The sequence below is a fragment of the Heterocephalus glaber genome, unplaced genomic scaffold (assembly GCF_053883595.1).
Source record: "Heterocephalus glaber isolate CG9 unplaced genomic scaffold, H.glaber_assembly_v1.0 deba00001442, whole genome shotgun sequence".
Lineage (NCBI taxonomy): Eukaryota > Metazoa > Chordata > Mammalia > Rodentia > Bathyergidae > Heterocephalus > Heterocephalus glaber.
Window position 1 is genome coordinate 51,481,192 of NW_028258296.1, and position 20,076 is coordinate 51,501,267.

Below are 20,076 nucleotides of genomic sequence, written 5' to 3' on the forward strand. Positions count from 1 at the left end.
GGCCTCTCCTCTTCCCTGACCTTCGAGTCTTAGCCTCCACATCTCCGCAGGCCCTACCAGCCCCTAAATTCCTTAGCCTCCTTACCCACGCCCCCGCCGGCACAAGCCAGGTCCTCCACGCCCCATCGCTCTGTATTTGATTTCGGTGCGCGCCAAGCTTGAGGGCAGCTGTGATTGGTTGGAGATGAGCAAATTTCCTATATGATTGGCTAATAGACAGTGTGGGGTGGGGACTAAGGCCCTGGACCTCAGGAGGTGAGTGGTGATTGGTTCCCGCACGAGGAGGGGCGGAAGCAAAGGCTGGAGACTGGGCTCGGTTGGAAGACCTGAGAGGAGTCATGGAAGTAGTGAAATGCCCTGAGCACGGTAAGGGCTCAGTCTTAGGGTTTCCTGGGGCCTGCGGGACTAGCGTGCCGTAATGTTATCGATCTTGTTTCCTCAGAGACTTTCTGCTTTTTGAAGACCGGCGTTCGCGAGGGCCCGAATAAAGGAAAGAGCTTCTACGTGTGCCGGGAGGACACGTGCGGCTTCGTGCTGGCCACTGAGTAAGTCTCCACCTGGGCCTGGTTCCCCGTGAGCGTGACCGCCAGCCTCCCGGAGGAGCGCGGCCCCTGCTGTCTGCGGTGCCGGGACCCTTAAGCAGTTGGTAATTCCAGGGCTGCCGGGCGGGTGCCCCGTCGGTTCTGGGTGTGTGACCCGAGACTGGTTACTTTCCCTCTCTGGATCGCGGATTCCTCACCTGTAAAATGAAGAATCGCACCCGTTTTGCATCTTTTCAGACTCTTCCAGCTCTAGGTTTCTAGTCTCCCTTCCGGCCTCAGCTGCGCCCCTCTCCTGTTTGGACAGCACCGCCACCACAACTCTTTCAACATGGGAGAATGCAGGAGGCGGAGTCGAAAATAACGTGTCCTTCTTTTGCACTAGTTTTAGAGCAAACCGTTTATAAGTGAGGTTAGAACACTGGTGATTAAGATTTTAGTCTTTTAAAAAAATAGGATTCTCAGCATCTAAATGGTGAGATGGATTATCCAAAATTTCTTCAAAGATTAACCCTGGAAGAAACATCAGGATCTGATTCAGTGCTCTGGTTTTACCTGAAACCTGAGACCCAGAAATATTGAGCATCTGCTCTAAAGTGGGGAAAGTTCATACTATTCTCAGGTATTAAAGTTTTATGATATTAGGTGTCTACAGTCTCCATTTTTTCTTGCTCTGTTCTGCTGTATTTGGTAGAGCAAAGTTATGTTTTTCATATTGTATGTAAAGTACATGATGGATATTAGTACTAGAAAACAAAGTATCCTTTTAAGTTATTAATTTCTCATATTTCCCTTACATGAGTTAATGATGTGTGTCTTTATTTTGCTTTCAAACTAAGTGCAAGACTTTGCATCCTTTTTCAGATTCAGAAAATAAATTTTTACAGAAAATATTTTCTTGGCCTTGTAATAAGTTGACTTTTTAACTTGAAAGAAATACTGGGATCATTGTCAAAAGATCAATCAACACTCGATCTGTGTCTAGATCAACATGTCATATCAGAGTTTACTATTTATTTCTGCTTTCTCAATACACTGAGCTTTTTTGATTCAGAACCTCATTCAAGTTTTGTGAGACATAAACATGTTCACGTTTACAAGCATTAAGCATTGATGGTGATATAAGACATTAAGAGAAACAGGCTCTTAAGAGAATCATTTATACCAATGTTCTGCTATACAGATGAGTACAATAACTCCTCATTGAGGACAATTATTTGATAAACTTGACATATTTGGAAAATGTCTGATAATAAGAATATAGGCCAAAAAAAGTTTCAGAAGTGATAGGAGAGTACTTTAGACCTTAACTCAAACCTGTATAACCTGATTACTCTCAGATGTGTAAATAATTATAAGCTGGGAGAGTAGTTTAAGAACTTATACCTGTCAAGTAGCAAATTAATAGGGTTTTGTTAGACGTAGGTGTGTGAATAATGCTAAGTGACAGCTAATAGGCTATTAAAGGATACAGGGTAGCAAAGGAACCTGAGGAAAATTGACATAGGCTGGTCTCTCCGCCAGCCTTAGACTTGAGTCATTTCTGAGTGTCACAGTGTTGGTCAAGCAACAGAATGGCTTTCGACTTTTGAGTTATCAAGAAAAAGACCTTTATTGTCATGCTTTATTTGAGAAAATGAGGAAAGATGGGATCTATGGACCCTTTCCCCAGAGGAAAGCCTCTGGATATAACAATGGGTAGAATTTACAAACACAGCAGAGGCCATGCCTAGATTCTTGGTTTAAAATTTAGGATTTGGATTTAACTTTAGGATGTTGACCTCTACTCCTTGACTCCTAAGACGAAGTATTTTCCTTTTTTTTCCTCTCTAGTATTCCTGTTTCCCATTGTTTATTTCATGAGGATTTTGTGGTAGAGCTTCAGGGTTTGTGTCTACCACAGGGCAAGAAAGAATACAGGTAAGGGTTCAAAAGGAGTATAAAATGTATTTCTTTTTCTGTTTTTTCTCTAAAAGAGTTGCTGCTAGGTACAGTTTTGGATTGTCTTTTAAAAGTTATTAAAAACAAATAGTATTTCTGTATTGTTGAGGATCTTCAGGGCTGTCATTCTCTTAAATGCTGAACAACTGGTTAATCTGAGAAGCCAAACTTGTGGCTAATTTCTGCCTAAGAAGTTCCATCATTGTTTTTCTACAACTCAGGTAGCTAAAAACATCATCCCAACCACCAATAGCCACTAACTTGTCACCTTTTAATTCTCGTAGTAGAACAAGGTAATATGTAACAAGTTCTAGCATATGTTAAGTACTCCATGAATTACAGTTTCCTTTCCTTTAAATGGAACTTGGGAAGTGCATACAGATGGAAGATGATATTTGTCTTGGGCTTATTGAAAGATAATTAGGAATTTAGCTGGTGTTAGAAAGGGGTCATATTTAGTAGGCTAATACTTTACATTAGGGTATCACAGCATAAAATAACATCACATCTTCAGGGAATTTGGTTTGGTAGTAATTTAGCATACATTTTTCTGTTGTGGTGCTAGGGATTGAACCTAGTGCCTCATGCATGAGCTCAGATTCCACCACTGAGCCCCAGTTTAGTATGTAAATAAAGACTTAAGGAGATAAGGTTGACTGAGAAGATAAGGACTGGGATATGATTATCTTTATGATATTCTGTGCATTTCAGTATTTTTATGTTCTAAGTCTTGGTACCCCCACCCCAATACACAGGTAATGAAGTACTAACTTCACAATTGTTAATGGACTTATGAATATAGTTAAGATGCACAGGTTTTGAGTTCAGCTGCTTGAGTTTTGAGAAATGTGTATAGCCACCCATATAACTAAGACCCAAGTCAAAATATCAGTAAGTGCCATTTTCTCCATTTCAGTAATTGCCACCCTTCTGCCTTTAAATTAGTTTTGGTTTTTATCACTTTAGGTTTGCTTTGGTTGTTTGTGAACTTCATATAAATTAAATCATGCTTTATGCACTCTCATATTTGACTTTTTTTACTTAACAATGTCTGAGAAATTTATCATATTGTATATATCAGTAATTCATTCTTTGACTGCTAAATTGAATTCCAACTATGAATGTACCCATGTGCTTGCCATCAGAAATCTTTAGTGAAGTATCTGTTTAAATCTTTTACCCATTTTAATTGAAAATTTTATCGAGTAATTTTAGATCCATATGAAGTTGTAAAAAATAATACAGAGAAATCCCTGTAGTAATAGTTGTAAAACAACTGAGATATTGATATTGTCACAATATGCTGATCTTACTGGTAAAGGTAAGTTTTTACTGGTACTAGTGTGTGTGTGTGTGTGTGTGTGTGTGTGTGTGTGTTTGTGTTTTTTTTGTTTGCTTTTTGGAATTTTTTGGTGCTGCTAGGGATCGGACCGAGAGCTTTCACATTGAGCTGCATCCCCAGCCCTTTCTTGTTTATGAAGGAATGAATGAATGAATGACAGTCTCACCAAGTTACCCAGGCTGGTCTTGAACTTGCGTCCTCCTGCCTTAGTTTCCCAAGAAGCTGAGATCACAGTGGAGTGCCACCAGCTCTGGCTTACATTTGGTTTTATACAGTCTTACACATGTATAGTTTACGTATCTACCACCACAATCACAGTCCTGCATGGTTGCCATCACCGCAGGATTCTTGCTGTCGCCCTAATGTAAACATAACTTCCTGGCTTCTTTTCTTCCCTACTCAGGCCCAGCAACCATAAATCTGTTCTCTATGTCTAAAATTTTGTCAAAATTGTTATATAAACAGAATCATACAGTGTAACTTTTGGCATTTTGGCCTATTTTTTAAATTTTGTTGTCTTTTCATGATTGAGTTGGAAGAGTTTTTTTTTTTTAATTTAATTTTATTGGTACATTTTAGGTGTACAGTATAATGACATTCATCATTGAAAATTTGCACCTTTACATAATCTCTCTTGGTTCTTATTTTTTTCCCCTTCCCCTGCACTCCCTTCAACCCTTCCATCCCTCCCTATTTACAAAGACTTTGTTTCCAGTTTTTCTTTTTTTTTGGTACCAGGGATCGAACTCTGGTCTTTGTGCTTGCTCAGGAGGTGGCGAAACCACTGAGCTATATCCCTGGCCCTGTTTCCAGTTTTTCATTTTCTCATATTAATTCCATTCCCTTCTTTCCTTTCCCCTACCCCTCGCACTTCCCCTTCCCCTTTGCCCCTTTTCTTCCTGTTTCACATTATCTATTATACCTTTTAGCCCTTATTTATACTTTCAATTTCTCACACTAGAGAAACTATTCAGTATTTACACATGTGTGTCCTATTTATTTCACTTAAGAGTATGGCCTTAATGTGCCTAGCTATAAATGTCTCTAATTTCTCATTTTTGTTGGCTGAGTAGTACTCCATTTTATTAAAAAACCACATTTTCTTTGTGGAGTCTCCAGTTGATGGGCATTTGGGCTGTTTCCAAGTTTTAGCTATTACAAACTGCTGCTATGAACATGTAGCACATATATCACTGTGGTATGATTCTTTTAATTTTCTTGGGAAGATCCCCAGTAGGGGAATAGCTGGGTCAAATGGGACTTCCAGTCCTAGTTCTTTGAGGTATCTCCACACTGATTTCCACAGTGGTTCCACCAGTCGACACTCCTACCAGCCATGGAGCAGTGTTGCTCTTTCCCCTCAGCCCCATCAGTATTTGTTATTGGTTGACTTCTTGACAGCAGCCATTCTTTCTGGGGTGAGGCAGAATTTCAGTGTTGTTTTGATTTGCATCTCTCGAATGACCAGTGATGTTGAACATTTTTTCATATGTTTATTTGCTATTTCTACTTCTTTGTCTGAGAAATGTCTGTACATTTCAGATGCCCATTTTTGGAATGGGTCTTTAAATTTGGGAGGTCTGATTTTTTTAAGTTCTTTATAGATTCTAGATAGTAGACCGTTGCCTGAGGAATACCAGGTGAAAATTTTTTCCCACATTGTGGTTGTCTCTTCACTCTGTTGGTGGTTTCTCTTGCTGTGCAGAAGATTTTTAGTAAGAAGAGATCCCACTTGTTGATTGTTTGTGCTAGCTCACGGGCAACTGAGGTTTTGTTCATAAAATCTTTAATTACACCAGCGTCTTCATGGGTTCTACCTAACCTCTGTTCTAGCTGGTTCAGTGTTTCTGTTTTAATATTTAGATCTTTAATCCATTTAGATTTTAGTTTAGTACATGGTGAAAAATAAAGGTCTAGTTTTAATCTTTGACAAGTTGAGGACTATCTTTCCTCCAGTGAGGGTGTTTGGCTCCTAGGTCGAAGATGAGGAGGCTGAGTGTGTCTGCAGTTGTTTCTGCATCTTCTAATCCGTTCCACTAGTTCTCAGGTCTGTTTGTTTGCCAGTACCATGCTGTTTTTATCACAGTAGCTTTGTAATATAGTTTCAAGTTGGGGGTTGTAATACCCCCTGCCATGTCTCTGTTACCTAGAATTGTTTTTGCTATTCTGGGTCTCTTATTCTTCCAAATGAACTTTTGGATTGTTTTCTTGAGGTCTGTGAAGTATGCTGCTGGGATTTCAATTTGTATTGCATTGAATCTATATAGCAGTTTTCGAAGTATGGCCATTTTCACTATGTTGATCCTTCTTACCCAGGAGCAAGGGATGTCTTTCTATTTTCTGATATTGTCTTCAATCTCTCTTTTCAGAGTGCTATAGTTTTCAGAGAAGAAGTCTTTGATTTCTTTTGTTAGGTTGATTCCTAGGTATTTCAGTTTTTTGGATGCTATTGTGAAAGACATTGTTTGCCCTATTTCTGTCTCACAGTGAGTCTGTTGTTCGTGTAGAGGAAAGCTATCGATTTTTGTGTGTTGACCTTGTATCCAGCTACTTTACTGAATTTGGTTATGAAATCTAGAAGACTTTTGGTGGCATTCTTGGGGTCTTCTGTATAGAGGATCATGTCCTCTGCAAATAATGACAATTTGACTTCTTCGTTTCCTATCTTTATTCCTTTTATTTCTTTCTCTTGTCTAATTGCCGTGGCTAATGTTTCCAAAACTATATGGAATGGAGTGTTGATAGTGGACATCCTTGTCTTGTTCCTGATTTTAGTGTGTAGGATTTCAGTTTTTGACCATTTAGTATGATATTGGCTGTTGGTTTTTCATAGATGGCTTTTATCAGTTTGAGGTAGAGACCGTCTATTCCAATTTTTTGGAGAGCTTTTATCATAAATGTGTGTTGGATTTTGTCAAATGTTTTTTCTGCATCTATTGCGATGATCATATGGTTTTTGTCCTTGGCTCTATTGATACAGTGTATTACACTGATTGATATGCGTATGTTGAACCATCCCTGTATACCTGGGATGAGTCCCACTTGGTCAGGGTGTATGATCTTCATGATATTTCTCATTCTATTTGCCAGTATCATGTTTAGGATTTTTGCATCTGTGTTCATTAGTGAGATTGACCTATAGTTCTCTTTTTTGGTTTGGTCTTTCTCTGCTTTGGGGATTAAGGTGATGCTTGCTTTCAGGAATGAATTCGGGAGTATTGCTTCCCTTTCAATTTCACTGAAGAGTTTAAACAGTAGTGGCAGTAGTTCTTCTCTAAATGTCTTATAGAATTCTGTAGTGAAGCCTTCAGGACCTGGTCTTTTTTTAGCTGCTAAGTTTTTAATTATGTTTTCTATTTCATTGATTGATATTGGGTTGTTTAGAATTTTTAGGTCTTCTTTGTTCAACTTTGGTAATTCATAACGTATTTAGGAATCTGTCCATTTCTTCTGTGTTTTCCATCTTATTGGTATAGAAGTAGGTATTGATGATCCTCTGGATTTCTGCTGGGTCTGTTGTAATTTCATCCTTTTCATTCCTAATTGCATGGAATTGGATCTTTTCTTCCCTTTTCCTGTTAAGTTTGACTAAGGATCTGTCAATTTTGTTTATTCTTTCGAAGAACTAACTCTTGGCTTCATTGATTTTTTGTATTGTTCTCTTAGTCTCCATTGCATTGATTTCTACTCTTATCTTTATAATTTCCTCCCTTGTATGAGCTTTGGGATTGTCCTACTCTTCTTTTTCTAGAAGCTTGAGGTTCAGCATCAGGTTGTTTAATTGGGCTTCCTCTGTTTTCCTCTTGCAGTGCAGAAGCTTTTTTTTTTGGTACCAGGGATCAAACTGAGGACCTTGTGCTTGTGAGGCAGGCACCAGAACCACTGAGCTAAATCCCCAGCCCTGTTTTCCTAATATGAGTATTCACTGCTATGAATTTCCCTCGTAAGACTGCTTTCATGGTGTCCCATAGATTCCGATATTTTGTATTGTTACTGTCATTTAATTGAAGGAACAGTCTGATTTCTTCTTTAATTTCCTCTTTGACCCATTGGTTATTCAGAAGTGCGTTGTTCAATTTCCACGTGTTTATGAAATTTTTGCGGTGTCTTTTGCTATTGATCTCCAATTTCATCGCAGTATGGTCTGATAATATACAGGGGATAACTTCAGTTTCTTTACACTTACCTAAATGTGTTCTGTGAGCAAGTATGTGCTCTATTTTGGAGAACAACCTGTGTGCAGCTGAAAAGAATGTGTATTCTGATTTTGTGGGATGGAACACTCTGTAAATATCTGTTAAGTTCATTTGTGCAAGAGTTTGAGTTTAGTATTTAATTGCTTGTTTTTTGTCTAGTTGATCTATTTGTGACAGTGGGTTATTGAGGTCCTGCACTACTATTGTATTAGTGCTTATATGATTTTTCATGTCCATTAGTATTTGTTTTATATAGTCGGGTGCACTAGTGTTTGGTGCATAGATATTTATGATTGTCATCTCTTCCTCTTGGATTATTCTCTTTACAAGGATGTAGTGCCCTTCATTGTCTCTCTTAATCAGTGTTGGTTTGAAATCCACTTGATCTGCAAAGAGGATAGCTACTCCTGCTTTGTTTCGGGTTCCCGTCGCATGGAGTATTGTTTTCCACCCTTTAACTTTCAGGCTATGAGTTTCTTTTTGAATTACCTGTGTTCCTTGTATACAGCATATTGTTGGATCTTGCTTCTTGACCCATTCTGCCAGTCTATTTTGATTGGTGAATTGAGACCATTAACATTGATGGTTATAACTGATACATATTGATATACATACATACATTATCATTTTTATGACTTTTCCTTTTTGTTGGATTCTCCCCCCTTTGGGTTTAATTTCTTATCGTGCCCGATGGATTCATTCTGTTGGGTTTCCTGGGGTTGTGATCCTCGTTGTCTTTTCATAGGCTATTTACAATTTTTTGGAGTGCTGGTTTGGTATTCATGAAGTTCCTAAGGTGCTCTTTGTCATGAAAGTATCTTATTTCTCCATCAATTTTGAAAGATAGTTTTGCAGGGTACGTCAATCTGGGTTGGAGGCTGTTTTCCTTTAGGGCTTGAAATCCGTTGCTCCAAGCCCTTCTTGCCTTGAGGGTTTGTGTTGAGAAGTCTGCTGTGATTCTGATGGGCTTTCCTTTGTATGTGATTTGTTTCTTTTCTCTCACTGCTTGTAGAATTTTGTTCTTCTGTTGGTTTTCTGGAATCCTAACTATTATATGCCTATGTGTAGATTTTTTTTGATCAAGGCTAGTTGGAGTCCTATATGCCTCACTTATTGTATGTGAAATTCTTTTCCCTTGCTTGGGAAGTTTTCTGCTGTTACTTCTGTGAACAGTTTTTTTATGTCACCTGCACTCTCTCTTGTTTCTTCATTGACTCCAGTCAGTCTTATGTTATTCTTCTTTGCCTTGTCTAGCAGGTGCTAGATTTATTTCTCATGGTCCCTTATAATTTTAAAGCAATTTTTCTTTTCCTGGTCACTAATTGCAATCTTTTCTTCTGTATCTGAAATTCTATCCTCACATTTGCTCATTCTGCTGCGTAAACTTTCACTGAAGTTTTTAATTTCCTGGAAATCTGTTTGCATCTGTTTTATGGATTCCATTTGTTTCCTATGTTGGGATTCTCTCATGTTCTTCAGCTTCTCTGTTTTTTTTAATCTGTGTCCTCTCTAGATTTATTAAACATGTCTTGCACTATGGGCACAATCTCTGCTGTTATCTGAGAAATTATTTCTGATTTCATTTCTTCCAGATCCTCTTTTGTTGCCAGTTCAGGGAGTCCAGTGGTTGTGTTTCAGATTGTTGCATGTCATTTCCCTTTGGGGTTGCTGTAGGTGATCTGGAAGTCTGGTTTTGAGGCTTGTTTACATGTCTTCTCATTTCAGTGTGGCATGACTCGCCTCCTCTGAGCTGGGAGCGGTGGTATTGCATGCACATGGAGGCCTCCTCCTCTCCGCTGGGAGCAGTGGTATCTGGAAGAGTTCTTAATGTATTTTCTGTACAAGTTCTTTGGGAGATATTTGTATTGTGAATATATTCTCAGTCCTTGCTTTTCATTTTCTTAACTGTTTGTTGAGGAGCAGAAGTTTTTAATTTTTATGAAGTTCAGCTTATTTATGGTTTGTGCTGTCTTTTTGTGAAATCTTTGCCTACCCCAAGATCACAAATATCTCCAGTAGATCATCTAGGAGCTTTGTAGTTTATATGTTTTTAAAATAGTTTTAAATTTAGATACACAGTCTACCTCAGTAGTTGTTTTTTTGTATGTTATACTTTAGAATCATATTTTGAAGATTTTCTGTTCTTTTATTGAAATTCTTCACATCTTTGTTAAAAATCAGTTGACTATAAGTTTTGGCCTATTTGTGGGGTTACTAATTTGTTCCATTGATCTGTTTACATATTCTTACTTGATTAATGAGATAAAATAGTATGAGTCTTCCAACTTTATTCTTTTTCAAAATTGTGTTGGATATTTTAGAACCTTTGCATTTCCATATAAAATATAGAATCAAGTTTTTTATTTTTCAAAAAAACATTGTATTTATATTTTCTGGAGAATGAACTTTTTTCCAGCCCATGAATGTTGTATATTTATTTATAACTTCAACATTTTTTTCTTAGCATTATTTAATAGTTTTCATTATTGAGTTCTTATACTTCTTTTATTAAATTTATTCCTTATTTTTTGATGCTGTTGTAAGTGGAACTTATTTTTTGATTGTTTTCTGCTGGTACAGTGGAGCTGGTAAGCCTCTGATACAGCAAGTCCTCCTGACTGTTAACCCTGCAAAGGTTGTGATTAAAAAAAAAAAAAAAAATCACAGCACAGGATGCGTGTATCAGAGAAACATTCATTACTAGTACTGTATGTGTTGAAATGTGAATAAAATTTTAAAAACATTGCAAATTTGCAATTTTTGTATAGTATGTACAATCTTGAAAATATCAAAGAAATATAAAAATACAACAAAATGTTTTCTTTGCAAATAATGGAAATATATCAACAATGTCTTTAACAGTAATCAGAATCTTCCCTGTTTGGCTTTGCAAAATGTTACAGTAGTCACTGCAGACAATATTCCCATTGTCAACGCATAAATACTTTTCACAACACATGTAAAAATGTTTTGATAAACGACTTGTTTTGGATGCTTACCACTTAACACATTTTTTGTGCTTGTCGAGGAACCTGTATCCATGGTGGTATTAGATTTTCAGTTTGTGTTTGAATTTGTTGAAGTTTCAGGTATAAAGGCTTATGCACACCTGTAAAAATTTCTGAATGTCTTTTGTCTGACAATAACAGCTTTATGAGATTTCTAAATCACTTTCCTTTCACATTCGACTATCTTTTCATCATCAGACTTGAATAGTGTTTAAGTTTTTCAGTATCTCTTGGGTTATGAGACAGATACATTTTTTCAACTACTTTTGATGGTAAATAATAATTAAAAAACAGACATGAGAGTTAAGATATCTCTCAGATACAGTTTACTATCCAATATCATACACTGTTATGAACACATGTTATAACCAAACTGACAGTTTAAACTTTATGTTTTAACATTAGTTCTGTACAAAAAAGCAGCTAGTTATGACCTTGAACCTATGCATCCCATATATGCAACAATATTTAAGAAAAGATTTTTTTTTTAATCTTTCCAATCCAAGCCAGATGTGTGATGTAAACCTGTAATCCTAGCACTCTGGGAGGCTCAGGCAGGAGGATCAGATGTTTGAGCCTAGCCTCGACAATTTATCCACTTAGTGAGACCCTCTCTCAAAATAAATAATAAAATGGCTGCAGATATAGCTCAGGGTGAAGGGTAAAAAATAGATTACACATATACATACTACTGAGGATCCTCTTTTGAGCGTGGTAAAAGACAACTGAAGGATTTCCAATTTGCATTAAAAGAACTATGAAGATTAAAAAGTGAAGATAGTGAAGACACTATTTTATTTTTGTTTTATTTTTTTGGTACCAGGGATTGAACTTGGGACCTTGCGCTTGTGAGGCAGGCAGCAGAACCACTGAGCTAAATCCCTGGCCCTAGTGAAAGCACTATTAAAAAGACAGTTGAAGAAAAGCTACTATGGAATGCCTACCAAATGGCATGGTATACCTTATCTTTCATAGCCATCTGTTTTGATAGTTTCAATAGCTCCGTTTTATAGTTAGATGAAGAAATTAGCACTAGATAGGTTAGAAAACGAATCTAAAGTCACACAGTTATGAAGTGGCATTGCTGGAACTCCATTCCAAACATCCACTTCTCTTAAGAGACATGGATGTGAATGGAGGTGGGGCCGCGGAGTCGAGTGCATTAGGCTAGAGGAACTTTGTTCACAGAGACTTTATAAGGTGTCTCTCCTTGTGGGGCATTAAGTGTTATCTCCCTCCACTTTCTCTTTGGGAGCGGTGACGGTAGGACTCAGGAGAACTGTGGGGTGCACTCAGGCTGTTGTGCATATTGTCATAGCTCAGGAAATAGCTGCTAAGATGGAGTTTCTGGGCAATGAGTTCATATTAAGCAAGACAAGAAGGAAAAGGTAACATCAGTGGAGGATTTGGATGTATTCCTAACACATACAGCTATGGACTAACCCTGTTTTGTGTATGAGTATGCTAAATGTATGTATTTTTTAGCCCAAAACATCTAGAACACTGTTACTCAGAGGTACTTACTGGTGGTTTAAAAAGTTTTTTTTAAAAAAAACAAAATACATTTCTCAGCACAGGACAAGTTAAAAGACAAAAACAAACCACACACACATACACAAAACAGGTACCGTGATAGGTAATAGAGGCCGAAATTCAAACGGAATAGTTAAGTCCTGTGGATGTTAATGACTTTAGCAGAGAGCAAGAACATTTAGCTGGACCTTCTGGACTCTGGAGAATGATTTTGGGGAATTCTGTTTTCCTTCATGAAAACTGAATTTTCTTTTTAAGAATTTAAGTATTTTATACCCTCTAACACCATGTTTGGCTTAACAGAGCTAGGAGACAGGTGCAGTAGAGTAATGAAAGGAAAGTGTAAACTGAGGCTAACACATCTATTTTCCATGCCTTGCAGCATATAGCATTTATGTGTAGTTCTCTGACTTAAACAGCAGATGGTACCACGCACCAGTGTTTGACTGGCCCTCAGTGTATGAGCAATAAACAAAACTAAGTCCTCAGGAGAACCGGAAGGAAAAACCTTGCATTGACATGAATGATGTAGCATACACTGTACATAAGTGTTGGACATCATCATCGAGCTCCTGAATACATGTTCTTTTCTCTCTGTTATTATTTCAAGGATATGGAGGTCAAAATAGATGGGAATACTGTATTCCTTTCCCTATAGATGGATAAAAACAAGTTTGAGTACTTTAACTGGCTGTGGTGGGATATTTTATATTTTATAACACCTGAATCTTTACATGTCTAAAGAAACGTCTTTTTTGGGGTATTGGATGAAACTGACCTGCAGATTGTCTAGCCCCGAGGTAATTGGGAGGCTGATGATAGAGAGGCACTGGGCTTGAGCCAGACCCATGCACAAGGTCCTCAGGTCGCTCCAGCCATGAAAAACCCCACTCAATAGTCACAACTTGTTAGGGATGTGGAGTATCACACTCCGTACTATGCTGTGAAAGTAATTCTTGTATATGCGTGTATCTTGCATACTCATGTAATATGCGTGTTGGTTACTTTTTCCCACTTGCCTTTTGTCTTATAATTTTCCCTGTCATAGTTTTACAATATGGGAGTTTAAAACTTTTATGTGATCAAATTACCAAATTCTTTATCTGTCAGGTGTAGAGTTGTATGTGATGCTTAGAAAAGCTTCTTTCACTGTTGGATTACAAAACCATCTTTTTTTCCTAGAACATTAGAGTGTTTTTTTTTATTTTGTTTAATCTTGAATTGTACTGTAAAAGAATAAGGTAGAGACCCAGCTTTATGTTTTTCCCATGCTGGAGCACATAGGGATGTGGACGTGTCTCCCTGAGGACGTGTCCCCCTGAGGACACTTTGAGGCCACTGGGATAAGAGTTAGACATACCCAGCCTGGGGAGCAGTCTGAGCTGCATGCAGTTAGGGCGCCAGACTGAGTGTGTTCAAATGCCAGATGCTTCTGTGACCCTTTGGCCCACAATAAAGAATTGAGGTAGAGAATGTAGTTGAGACTTATGGTTGGGCTTGAGTGACCTTTAAAATTTTGATAGAGGAAAGGATCAAAAAATGTTCCAGGCAAAACAGCTTGAGCAGAAATGTGGATATAAGAATAAGTAAAGTGGCTGGCAAGAATGAGCTCATGATTTAGCTTTATATGCACTGATGCATTTAATATTTATACTGACCGTATGGCGGGGTGTAGATACTGTTCTGACTTCATTAGTTTACAGAAAAGGAAACTGCCGCAGGGGGCAGTCAGGTACGGTGTCTAGTGACTCAGAGCTAATTATGAGGCAGGGCTGGGATTTAAACTACCAGAGGAGAGCATTTTGGAGCCTGAGAGAATCTCCACCTTGCCGAAGTGAATATGCTTGATATGCCTTGCTGAGTTCACAGTTACCTGTAGTAAGAAGCAGGGCTTGTCTTCTGGTGATGAAGTAGGATTGAAGACATCTGGCTTCCTCTAGCAGGACTCATCATCATTTTTTAAAACCTTTGTCCTGAGAGACAGTTCATAAGTATACCGCAGAAATTACGCTCTCCTGCAAGTAGAACCAATATTTGCTTTCACTGTGGGAATATATTTCCACTACCTTCTTTGTGGATTTAAAATTTAGTGAACACAACAGATAGGAACTTTTTATCCTAAGAATAGAGAAACCAATCTGGATTAATCTGGATTAATTGAATTAATCAGTTTAATACTTTGCTAGATCATTCAATTAAAAATGTAACTAAAGCACTTGAGCACTATGCCTAGCAGATAATAAATGTTCAATATATGTTGATTTTTTCTTCTTTCTTCAAATTTTATCCTTCTGAAAGTCTATATGGTTTGGGTTCTAAAATAGAAATTCCGTTTAACCCAGCTATTCTTCTAGGTATCTTCCAGAAAGAGTTAAAAGACGTCATATTATGGTGACACACATGTACTCATGTTTATAGCAGTACAACTCATAATAGGTAAAGCTTAGAAGTGGCCCATATGTCTGTCAGTGGATGAATGGATAAAGAAAATGTGGTATTTCTACACAGTGGAGTACTACTGTGCTGTAACAGATGATTTTGAGTCGTTTGTAGGAAAATGGATACACCTTGAGGCCATAGTGTTAAGTGAAATAAATCAGACACACAGCTTAAATATCACAGGATTTCTCTTGAAGAGCAAAATAAAAGATAAATAATAGGAAACAGGGCAGTAGTTCTTTTGCAAATGGGGAGGGGCCAAGTGATGGAAGGGGAAGGAGAGGAGGGTAAGGGGACTTAAAAAGAATTAAGATGTGTTATACACATGTACCAGCTCCCCACAATGAACATAATGTACTAATAAAAATCTATATTTAAAAAAATAAAATAGATACTCTTGTGGAAAGCTTTCAGTAAAGAGTTGATTGTCCATAAGGCGAGTTTGGTTAAAAATAATATAAGATTTTTAAGTGAAAAACTATCTGTAAAATATGTGTTTGAGAAAGTCCTTTATATAAATATTCTTAGAGAAAAATATCCAAGGGATACTAAGTTTAAAAAATGACAAAATATTCAGTACAGGTTGAGTATTCCATCTCCAATATTCTTTGGCCTGGAAATATTTTCAGGTTGCAAGATTTTTCAGATGTTTGAATATTTGCTTATGCAGGTGTCTTGGGGCTGGGACCTAAGTCTAGACATGAAATTTGTTTGTTACATAGAGCCTGAAGGTAATTTATACAATATTTTTAATGATTTTTTTTGGTACCGGGGATTGAACTCAGGACCTTGTGCTTTCGAGGCAGGCGGCAGAACCACTGAGCTAAATCTCCGGCTCTTTTTAATGATTTTGTGCATGAAACCAGGTTTCACGATACATAATTTTCCACTGTGCCATCATATTGGTGCTCAAATGGTTTGGAATTTGGAGTATGTCACATTTTTGGATAAGGCCTACTCATCTTGTATTATGCTACCCATTTGTGTAGAAGAGGAAAAAGTTAATAATATATATTTGTAATGACTTTAATATGCATTTGAAAGTCTGGAAAGGTAAACAAAAGACTAAGAGTGTCTACATACTGGGAGGGAGATAAACTGGGCAAATAGGGTATTGGAAGGTGGTTTTCATTACCTTTTTATACTTTTTCATTGAGTAAATTACCTATTTAAGCAAAGTATGTATTTTTAAAACTTTTATTTAAGTGGTTAAAAGTTTTTAGGAATCATTTTAAATAAAGAAATAAATCATTCTATTTTATTCAGTAGTACTGAACCGTTATGTACAAAAGGCAAGGCATAGTTGTGAACAGAGATGCATTGTAACTCGTTGAAGATAACAAGATGTTTGACCGATAATTGTTCCCATTGTCAGGATTCTGCAGATTATATTCTGCATGGTCTAGTTTTGCATGTTCTTTCCTTTCTTTGTATTTCCTGTGACTTGGTAATTGGATTTAGCAGTCTGACCAGATGCGGGTTACTTTTTGGTTTTGAAGGATGTTTGTTTTTTTCAGCATCCCTTTGTAGGTAGTCCTTACCAGTGTGCACAGTGTTTCGTGATCTCTCTTCTGACTATAGCAGCCATTGTTAATCAAGGTCTCCATTTCAGTATTCTTTACAGAGTAAAAACAACAGGCCTGTGCATACTCTGTGGTTACCATATCATCTTTATTCCTTGACTTCCTATCCGTTAAAAATGTCCTGTGGAGTTTTTTGGGTTTCTTTTTCTTTTCTTTTCTTTTTTTTTTTTTTGTGGTGGTGGGGATTGAATGCAGGGCCTTTGCACTCAGCTACATCCCCAGTCCAGCTCTTTTTAAATGTTTTTATTTTAATACAGGGCCAGGGTCTTGATAAATCACTAAATTGTCCAGGTGAGTCCCCAACTTACAATTCTGCTGCCTCAGCCTCCGGAGTGCTGGGATTATAGGTGTGTGCTACCACACCCACCTTCTGTAAGAACTTTTTATGTATATGCAGTGGTACTTCAGTTGGAGAATTTAATTCTTTCCATGATTGTGGTTGCAAACTGAATTGGATGAGAAGTGAATCGAATTATAAGTGTAATTGGTTTCAGGTGACTTCCCAAAGCCAGGATCAAATGGTTGCAAGATGTTTTCTTTTAAAAATAAATTCATCTCAGGGCTGTGATTTAGCTCAGTGGTTTTGCTGCCTGCTGCACAAGTGCAAGGACTGGAGTTCAATCCCCAGTACCATAAATACATAAATTCATCTCTTGTTTTAAAGGTTTTTCGTAGCCTTGATTATTTGTGCTTTATAATTAATTAGGTTGTTGTTCCGGTGCACTAGAAGTAAGGCAAAGGGGAAACAGTGGTGTGGAAGTGTCCCATGGCAGGTAGGAACTATTCATCTGGTTTTGAATCTGTGTTGAAACTGTGTTTAATACAGCAGTGACTGAAAAGACATTACAGTCCATGTAAACTAGTTGGTCTTCATCAAATTGGATCTGAAAGAATTTCCTTGAAACTATTAATGGGACTACTAATTCAAAGGACCATTTGTTATATTCAGGATTTTATATCTCTTATTTTACTCATTCAGATATTTTCCAGGATATTAAATGTATTCAGTACTCTCCTATTTTTAAAAAATTAGATGCACTTGACTAACTTCTTCATATTTTTATAAATACTTGATATGAATAAGCTAAATATAACTCATAAACCCCTAGAATGTTAAAATGAAGACAGGCTCTACGGATATCCAATACATGGGGAGCTAGACATAAGGAAGTGATAATACTTATCTTGGCAAAGATATGGCTTAGACTTTGGTTCTATATTCCTCCAGTGAAACCATTGTAAAGCCAAAAATCAATGTACGCATAGGAAGACAATGTTTAGGTTTGGGGACAAGTTTGTTTTGAAAGAGTTGTTTTCTTAAAGAGTACAAATTGTAGTTACTGGATTGTAAAAAGCACTTTGGTTTAATCTCTACTTTCCCTCTAGGGTTAGAAAAGTTTGACCATAGAGAGGGAACCAAGCATTGAAAGTTAAGAAGCCACATCTTTGTGAGTTTGACCCCTATTCATTTTTAGGTGGAGATATGATACCAGAAATGTTTAGAAATAGTAAGCTGCTTACATTGTGTTTCCATTCTCTCGATATACAGGTTGCATTATTTTACATTACAGTTAATCATTTTCATTGTCCCTAGGATCCTAATGCTAAAGAACTTCCTGTCACCAATAAAACTCATACCTCTGAGCCATTTCCTCAGCCTTCCAGCCAGCCCAGAAACCCATTCAAGGTGCTTGACAAGAATCAAAAACCAGCTCTTTGGAAACAGTCCATCGAAAGGGAAGGAGGGGGAAAGCCAGCTGATAGGAAGCCAAGGGAAAAGGGAGACCAGCCTTTGGATCAAAAGAAGGTAGAGAAGCCTGAATCAAACTGCTGGATGGAGAAAGATCTCTCATCCAGCCTGGTGATAAAGAAAAAGCAATCTGGCATTCAAAAGAATACGCAAAGGGGAAGGACAGAGTTTCAGTGCAGAGAGGAGGAGGCTGAAGGAATTGCATCCAAACAGTGCAGTGGAAATGAGCTGAGAGGAGCATCTGTGTCTCCTTCTCAGGAGAAGTCAGATGGCGAGAGTCAAGATGTCCAAAACAAATCGGACCCTCTGAGAGAAAAGGAAACCCAGCTTTTGCCTCGAACTGTTCACAATCAGAACCCAGTAAACCAGCCCCAGAAAGAGGGACATCTCAGCAAGGCTCACCTCCAGAACTGCAAGGCTAAGGAATCAGAGGCAAAGGATGGCTCAACTACACAGACCTTCCAGAAAAGGCTGCCTCAGGAGCATTTCCAGGCCCCAGTGGCGGCTTGTGGGCCTGCTCATAAAGGACCAGTGGCATCAGGGCTTTCTCTGGGAGAGGTGGCCTCCAGCAGTGATGACAGTGAGGAAGATGCTGCTGCTTTTGCTTCTATTAAGCCAGAGAGCCCGCTACTCTTTGACTCTTCAGTGGACAGACAAAAGAAGGAGAATCTTCGACTCCCTGATCAAAGTGTGCGAAGGAAAATACTGACGGGCACGGGTATTCCCAGGAAGGTAGAACCCCCCAGCTCAGCAGCCCAGCACAGGCACCTTACCACGCAGCTCAGACACAAGAAGGTAACTCGTGACTTGTGCTTTGTTTCTCAGGCAGAAGCTGACTCACTGTGGGCAGCTTGGAGACCCCTACCGAAGAGCTTGACGTGGCAACCGTGGGAAGGCTTTACAGGTGGATGTTTAAGTCTCCACCTTTTCCTATGTGTATATTTTCAGGGTTTGTAAACCATCTGGGTTTAAAAAAAAGTCCTGGTTTTTACATATAGTAAAAAGACCACAATTTTAGAATTTTGGCATATTAAGCTGTTTTAATCTAAAGCTACCCTCTAACAGCCAGAGAGGAGTGATCCATTTGATAGGACCTGTTTTTCAGAGCACCCTGGCATCGGTGAACATCCAGGCTCTTCCAGATAAAGGTGAGAAGTTATTAAAGCAAATCCAGGAGCTGGAGGAAGTACTTGGTGCCCTGGTCCTCTCCCCAGAGCAAGGTAAATGGGTCGTGCCCCAGAACTGAGGGTTTTCTTGAATCTAACAAGAGACATTTTGATAAAGAATGTGTTAATTCATTCACCTTTCTGTTTTATTATCTGCTTCTGTACTTTCTTTTAAATTATACCTACAATTTATAAAAACTATTTCCTATTTTCTGTGGACTAAAATCCTCATTGCCATGGTATAAATACTGTTAAAATATTGTGTTCTCTAGGAAGCCTTCCCTAGCTTATTGGATTGGCGGTGATCCAGCCCTCTCCTTCCCTCACCTCCTCAAAGACAAGTCCTTCACTTGCTCTTCTCAACTTTAATCTGCTCTTCCCTTGTTTCTTGAGCAGGAACTAATGAGAAGAGTAACACTCAAGCGTCAAAACAGAGCAGCTTCACTGAAGCTGCCATGGACCCTCCCCAATTGGTGCCTGCCCAATCCCTTCCGGGTCATGATCTCCAGCCGCTAGGCTCTCTAGGACTAATGACAGCCTCTCAGGGAACTGCTGGAAGACCCAATCAGTGTTCTGGAG

The 20,076-nt window shown here is 38.3% G+C and overlaps 1 protein-coding gene across 3 annotated transcripts in view; it reads left to right on the forward strand.

The window, feature by feature from the left end:
- Window positions 1-249: 249 nt before the first annotated feature.
- Ttf2 (transcription termination factor 2) overlaps window positions 250-20,076 on the forward strand; it is a 43,846-nt gene continuing 24,019 nt past the window's right edge. For 2 of the 3 annotated variants that reach the window (XR_002397982.2, XM_004853813.3), the window contains exons 1-7: window positions 250-366; window positions 443-545; window positions 2,373-2,459; window positions 17,288-17,354; window positions 18,176-19,126; window positions 19,437-19,551; window positions 19,894-20,076. Coding sequence is in view for 2 of the 3 variants with exons in the window: in XM_004853813.3 (XP_004853870.2) it covers window positions 339-366; window positions 443-545; window positions 2,373-2,459; window positions 17,288-17,354; window positions 18,176-19,126; window positions 19,437-19,551; window positions 19,894-20,076 (1,534 nt within the window). In the remaining variant the exon portion in view is untranslated. The remainder of the gene's footprint in view (window positions 367-442; window positions 546-2,372; window positions 2,460-17,287; window positions 17,355-18,175; window positions 19,127-19,436; window positions 19,552-19,893) is intronic. The other variant, XM_087213316.1, reaches the window with a different exon arrangement.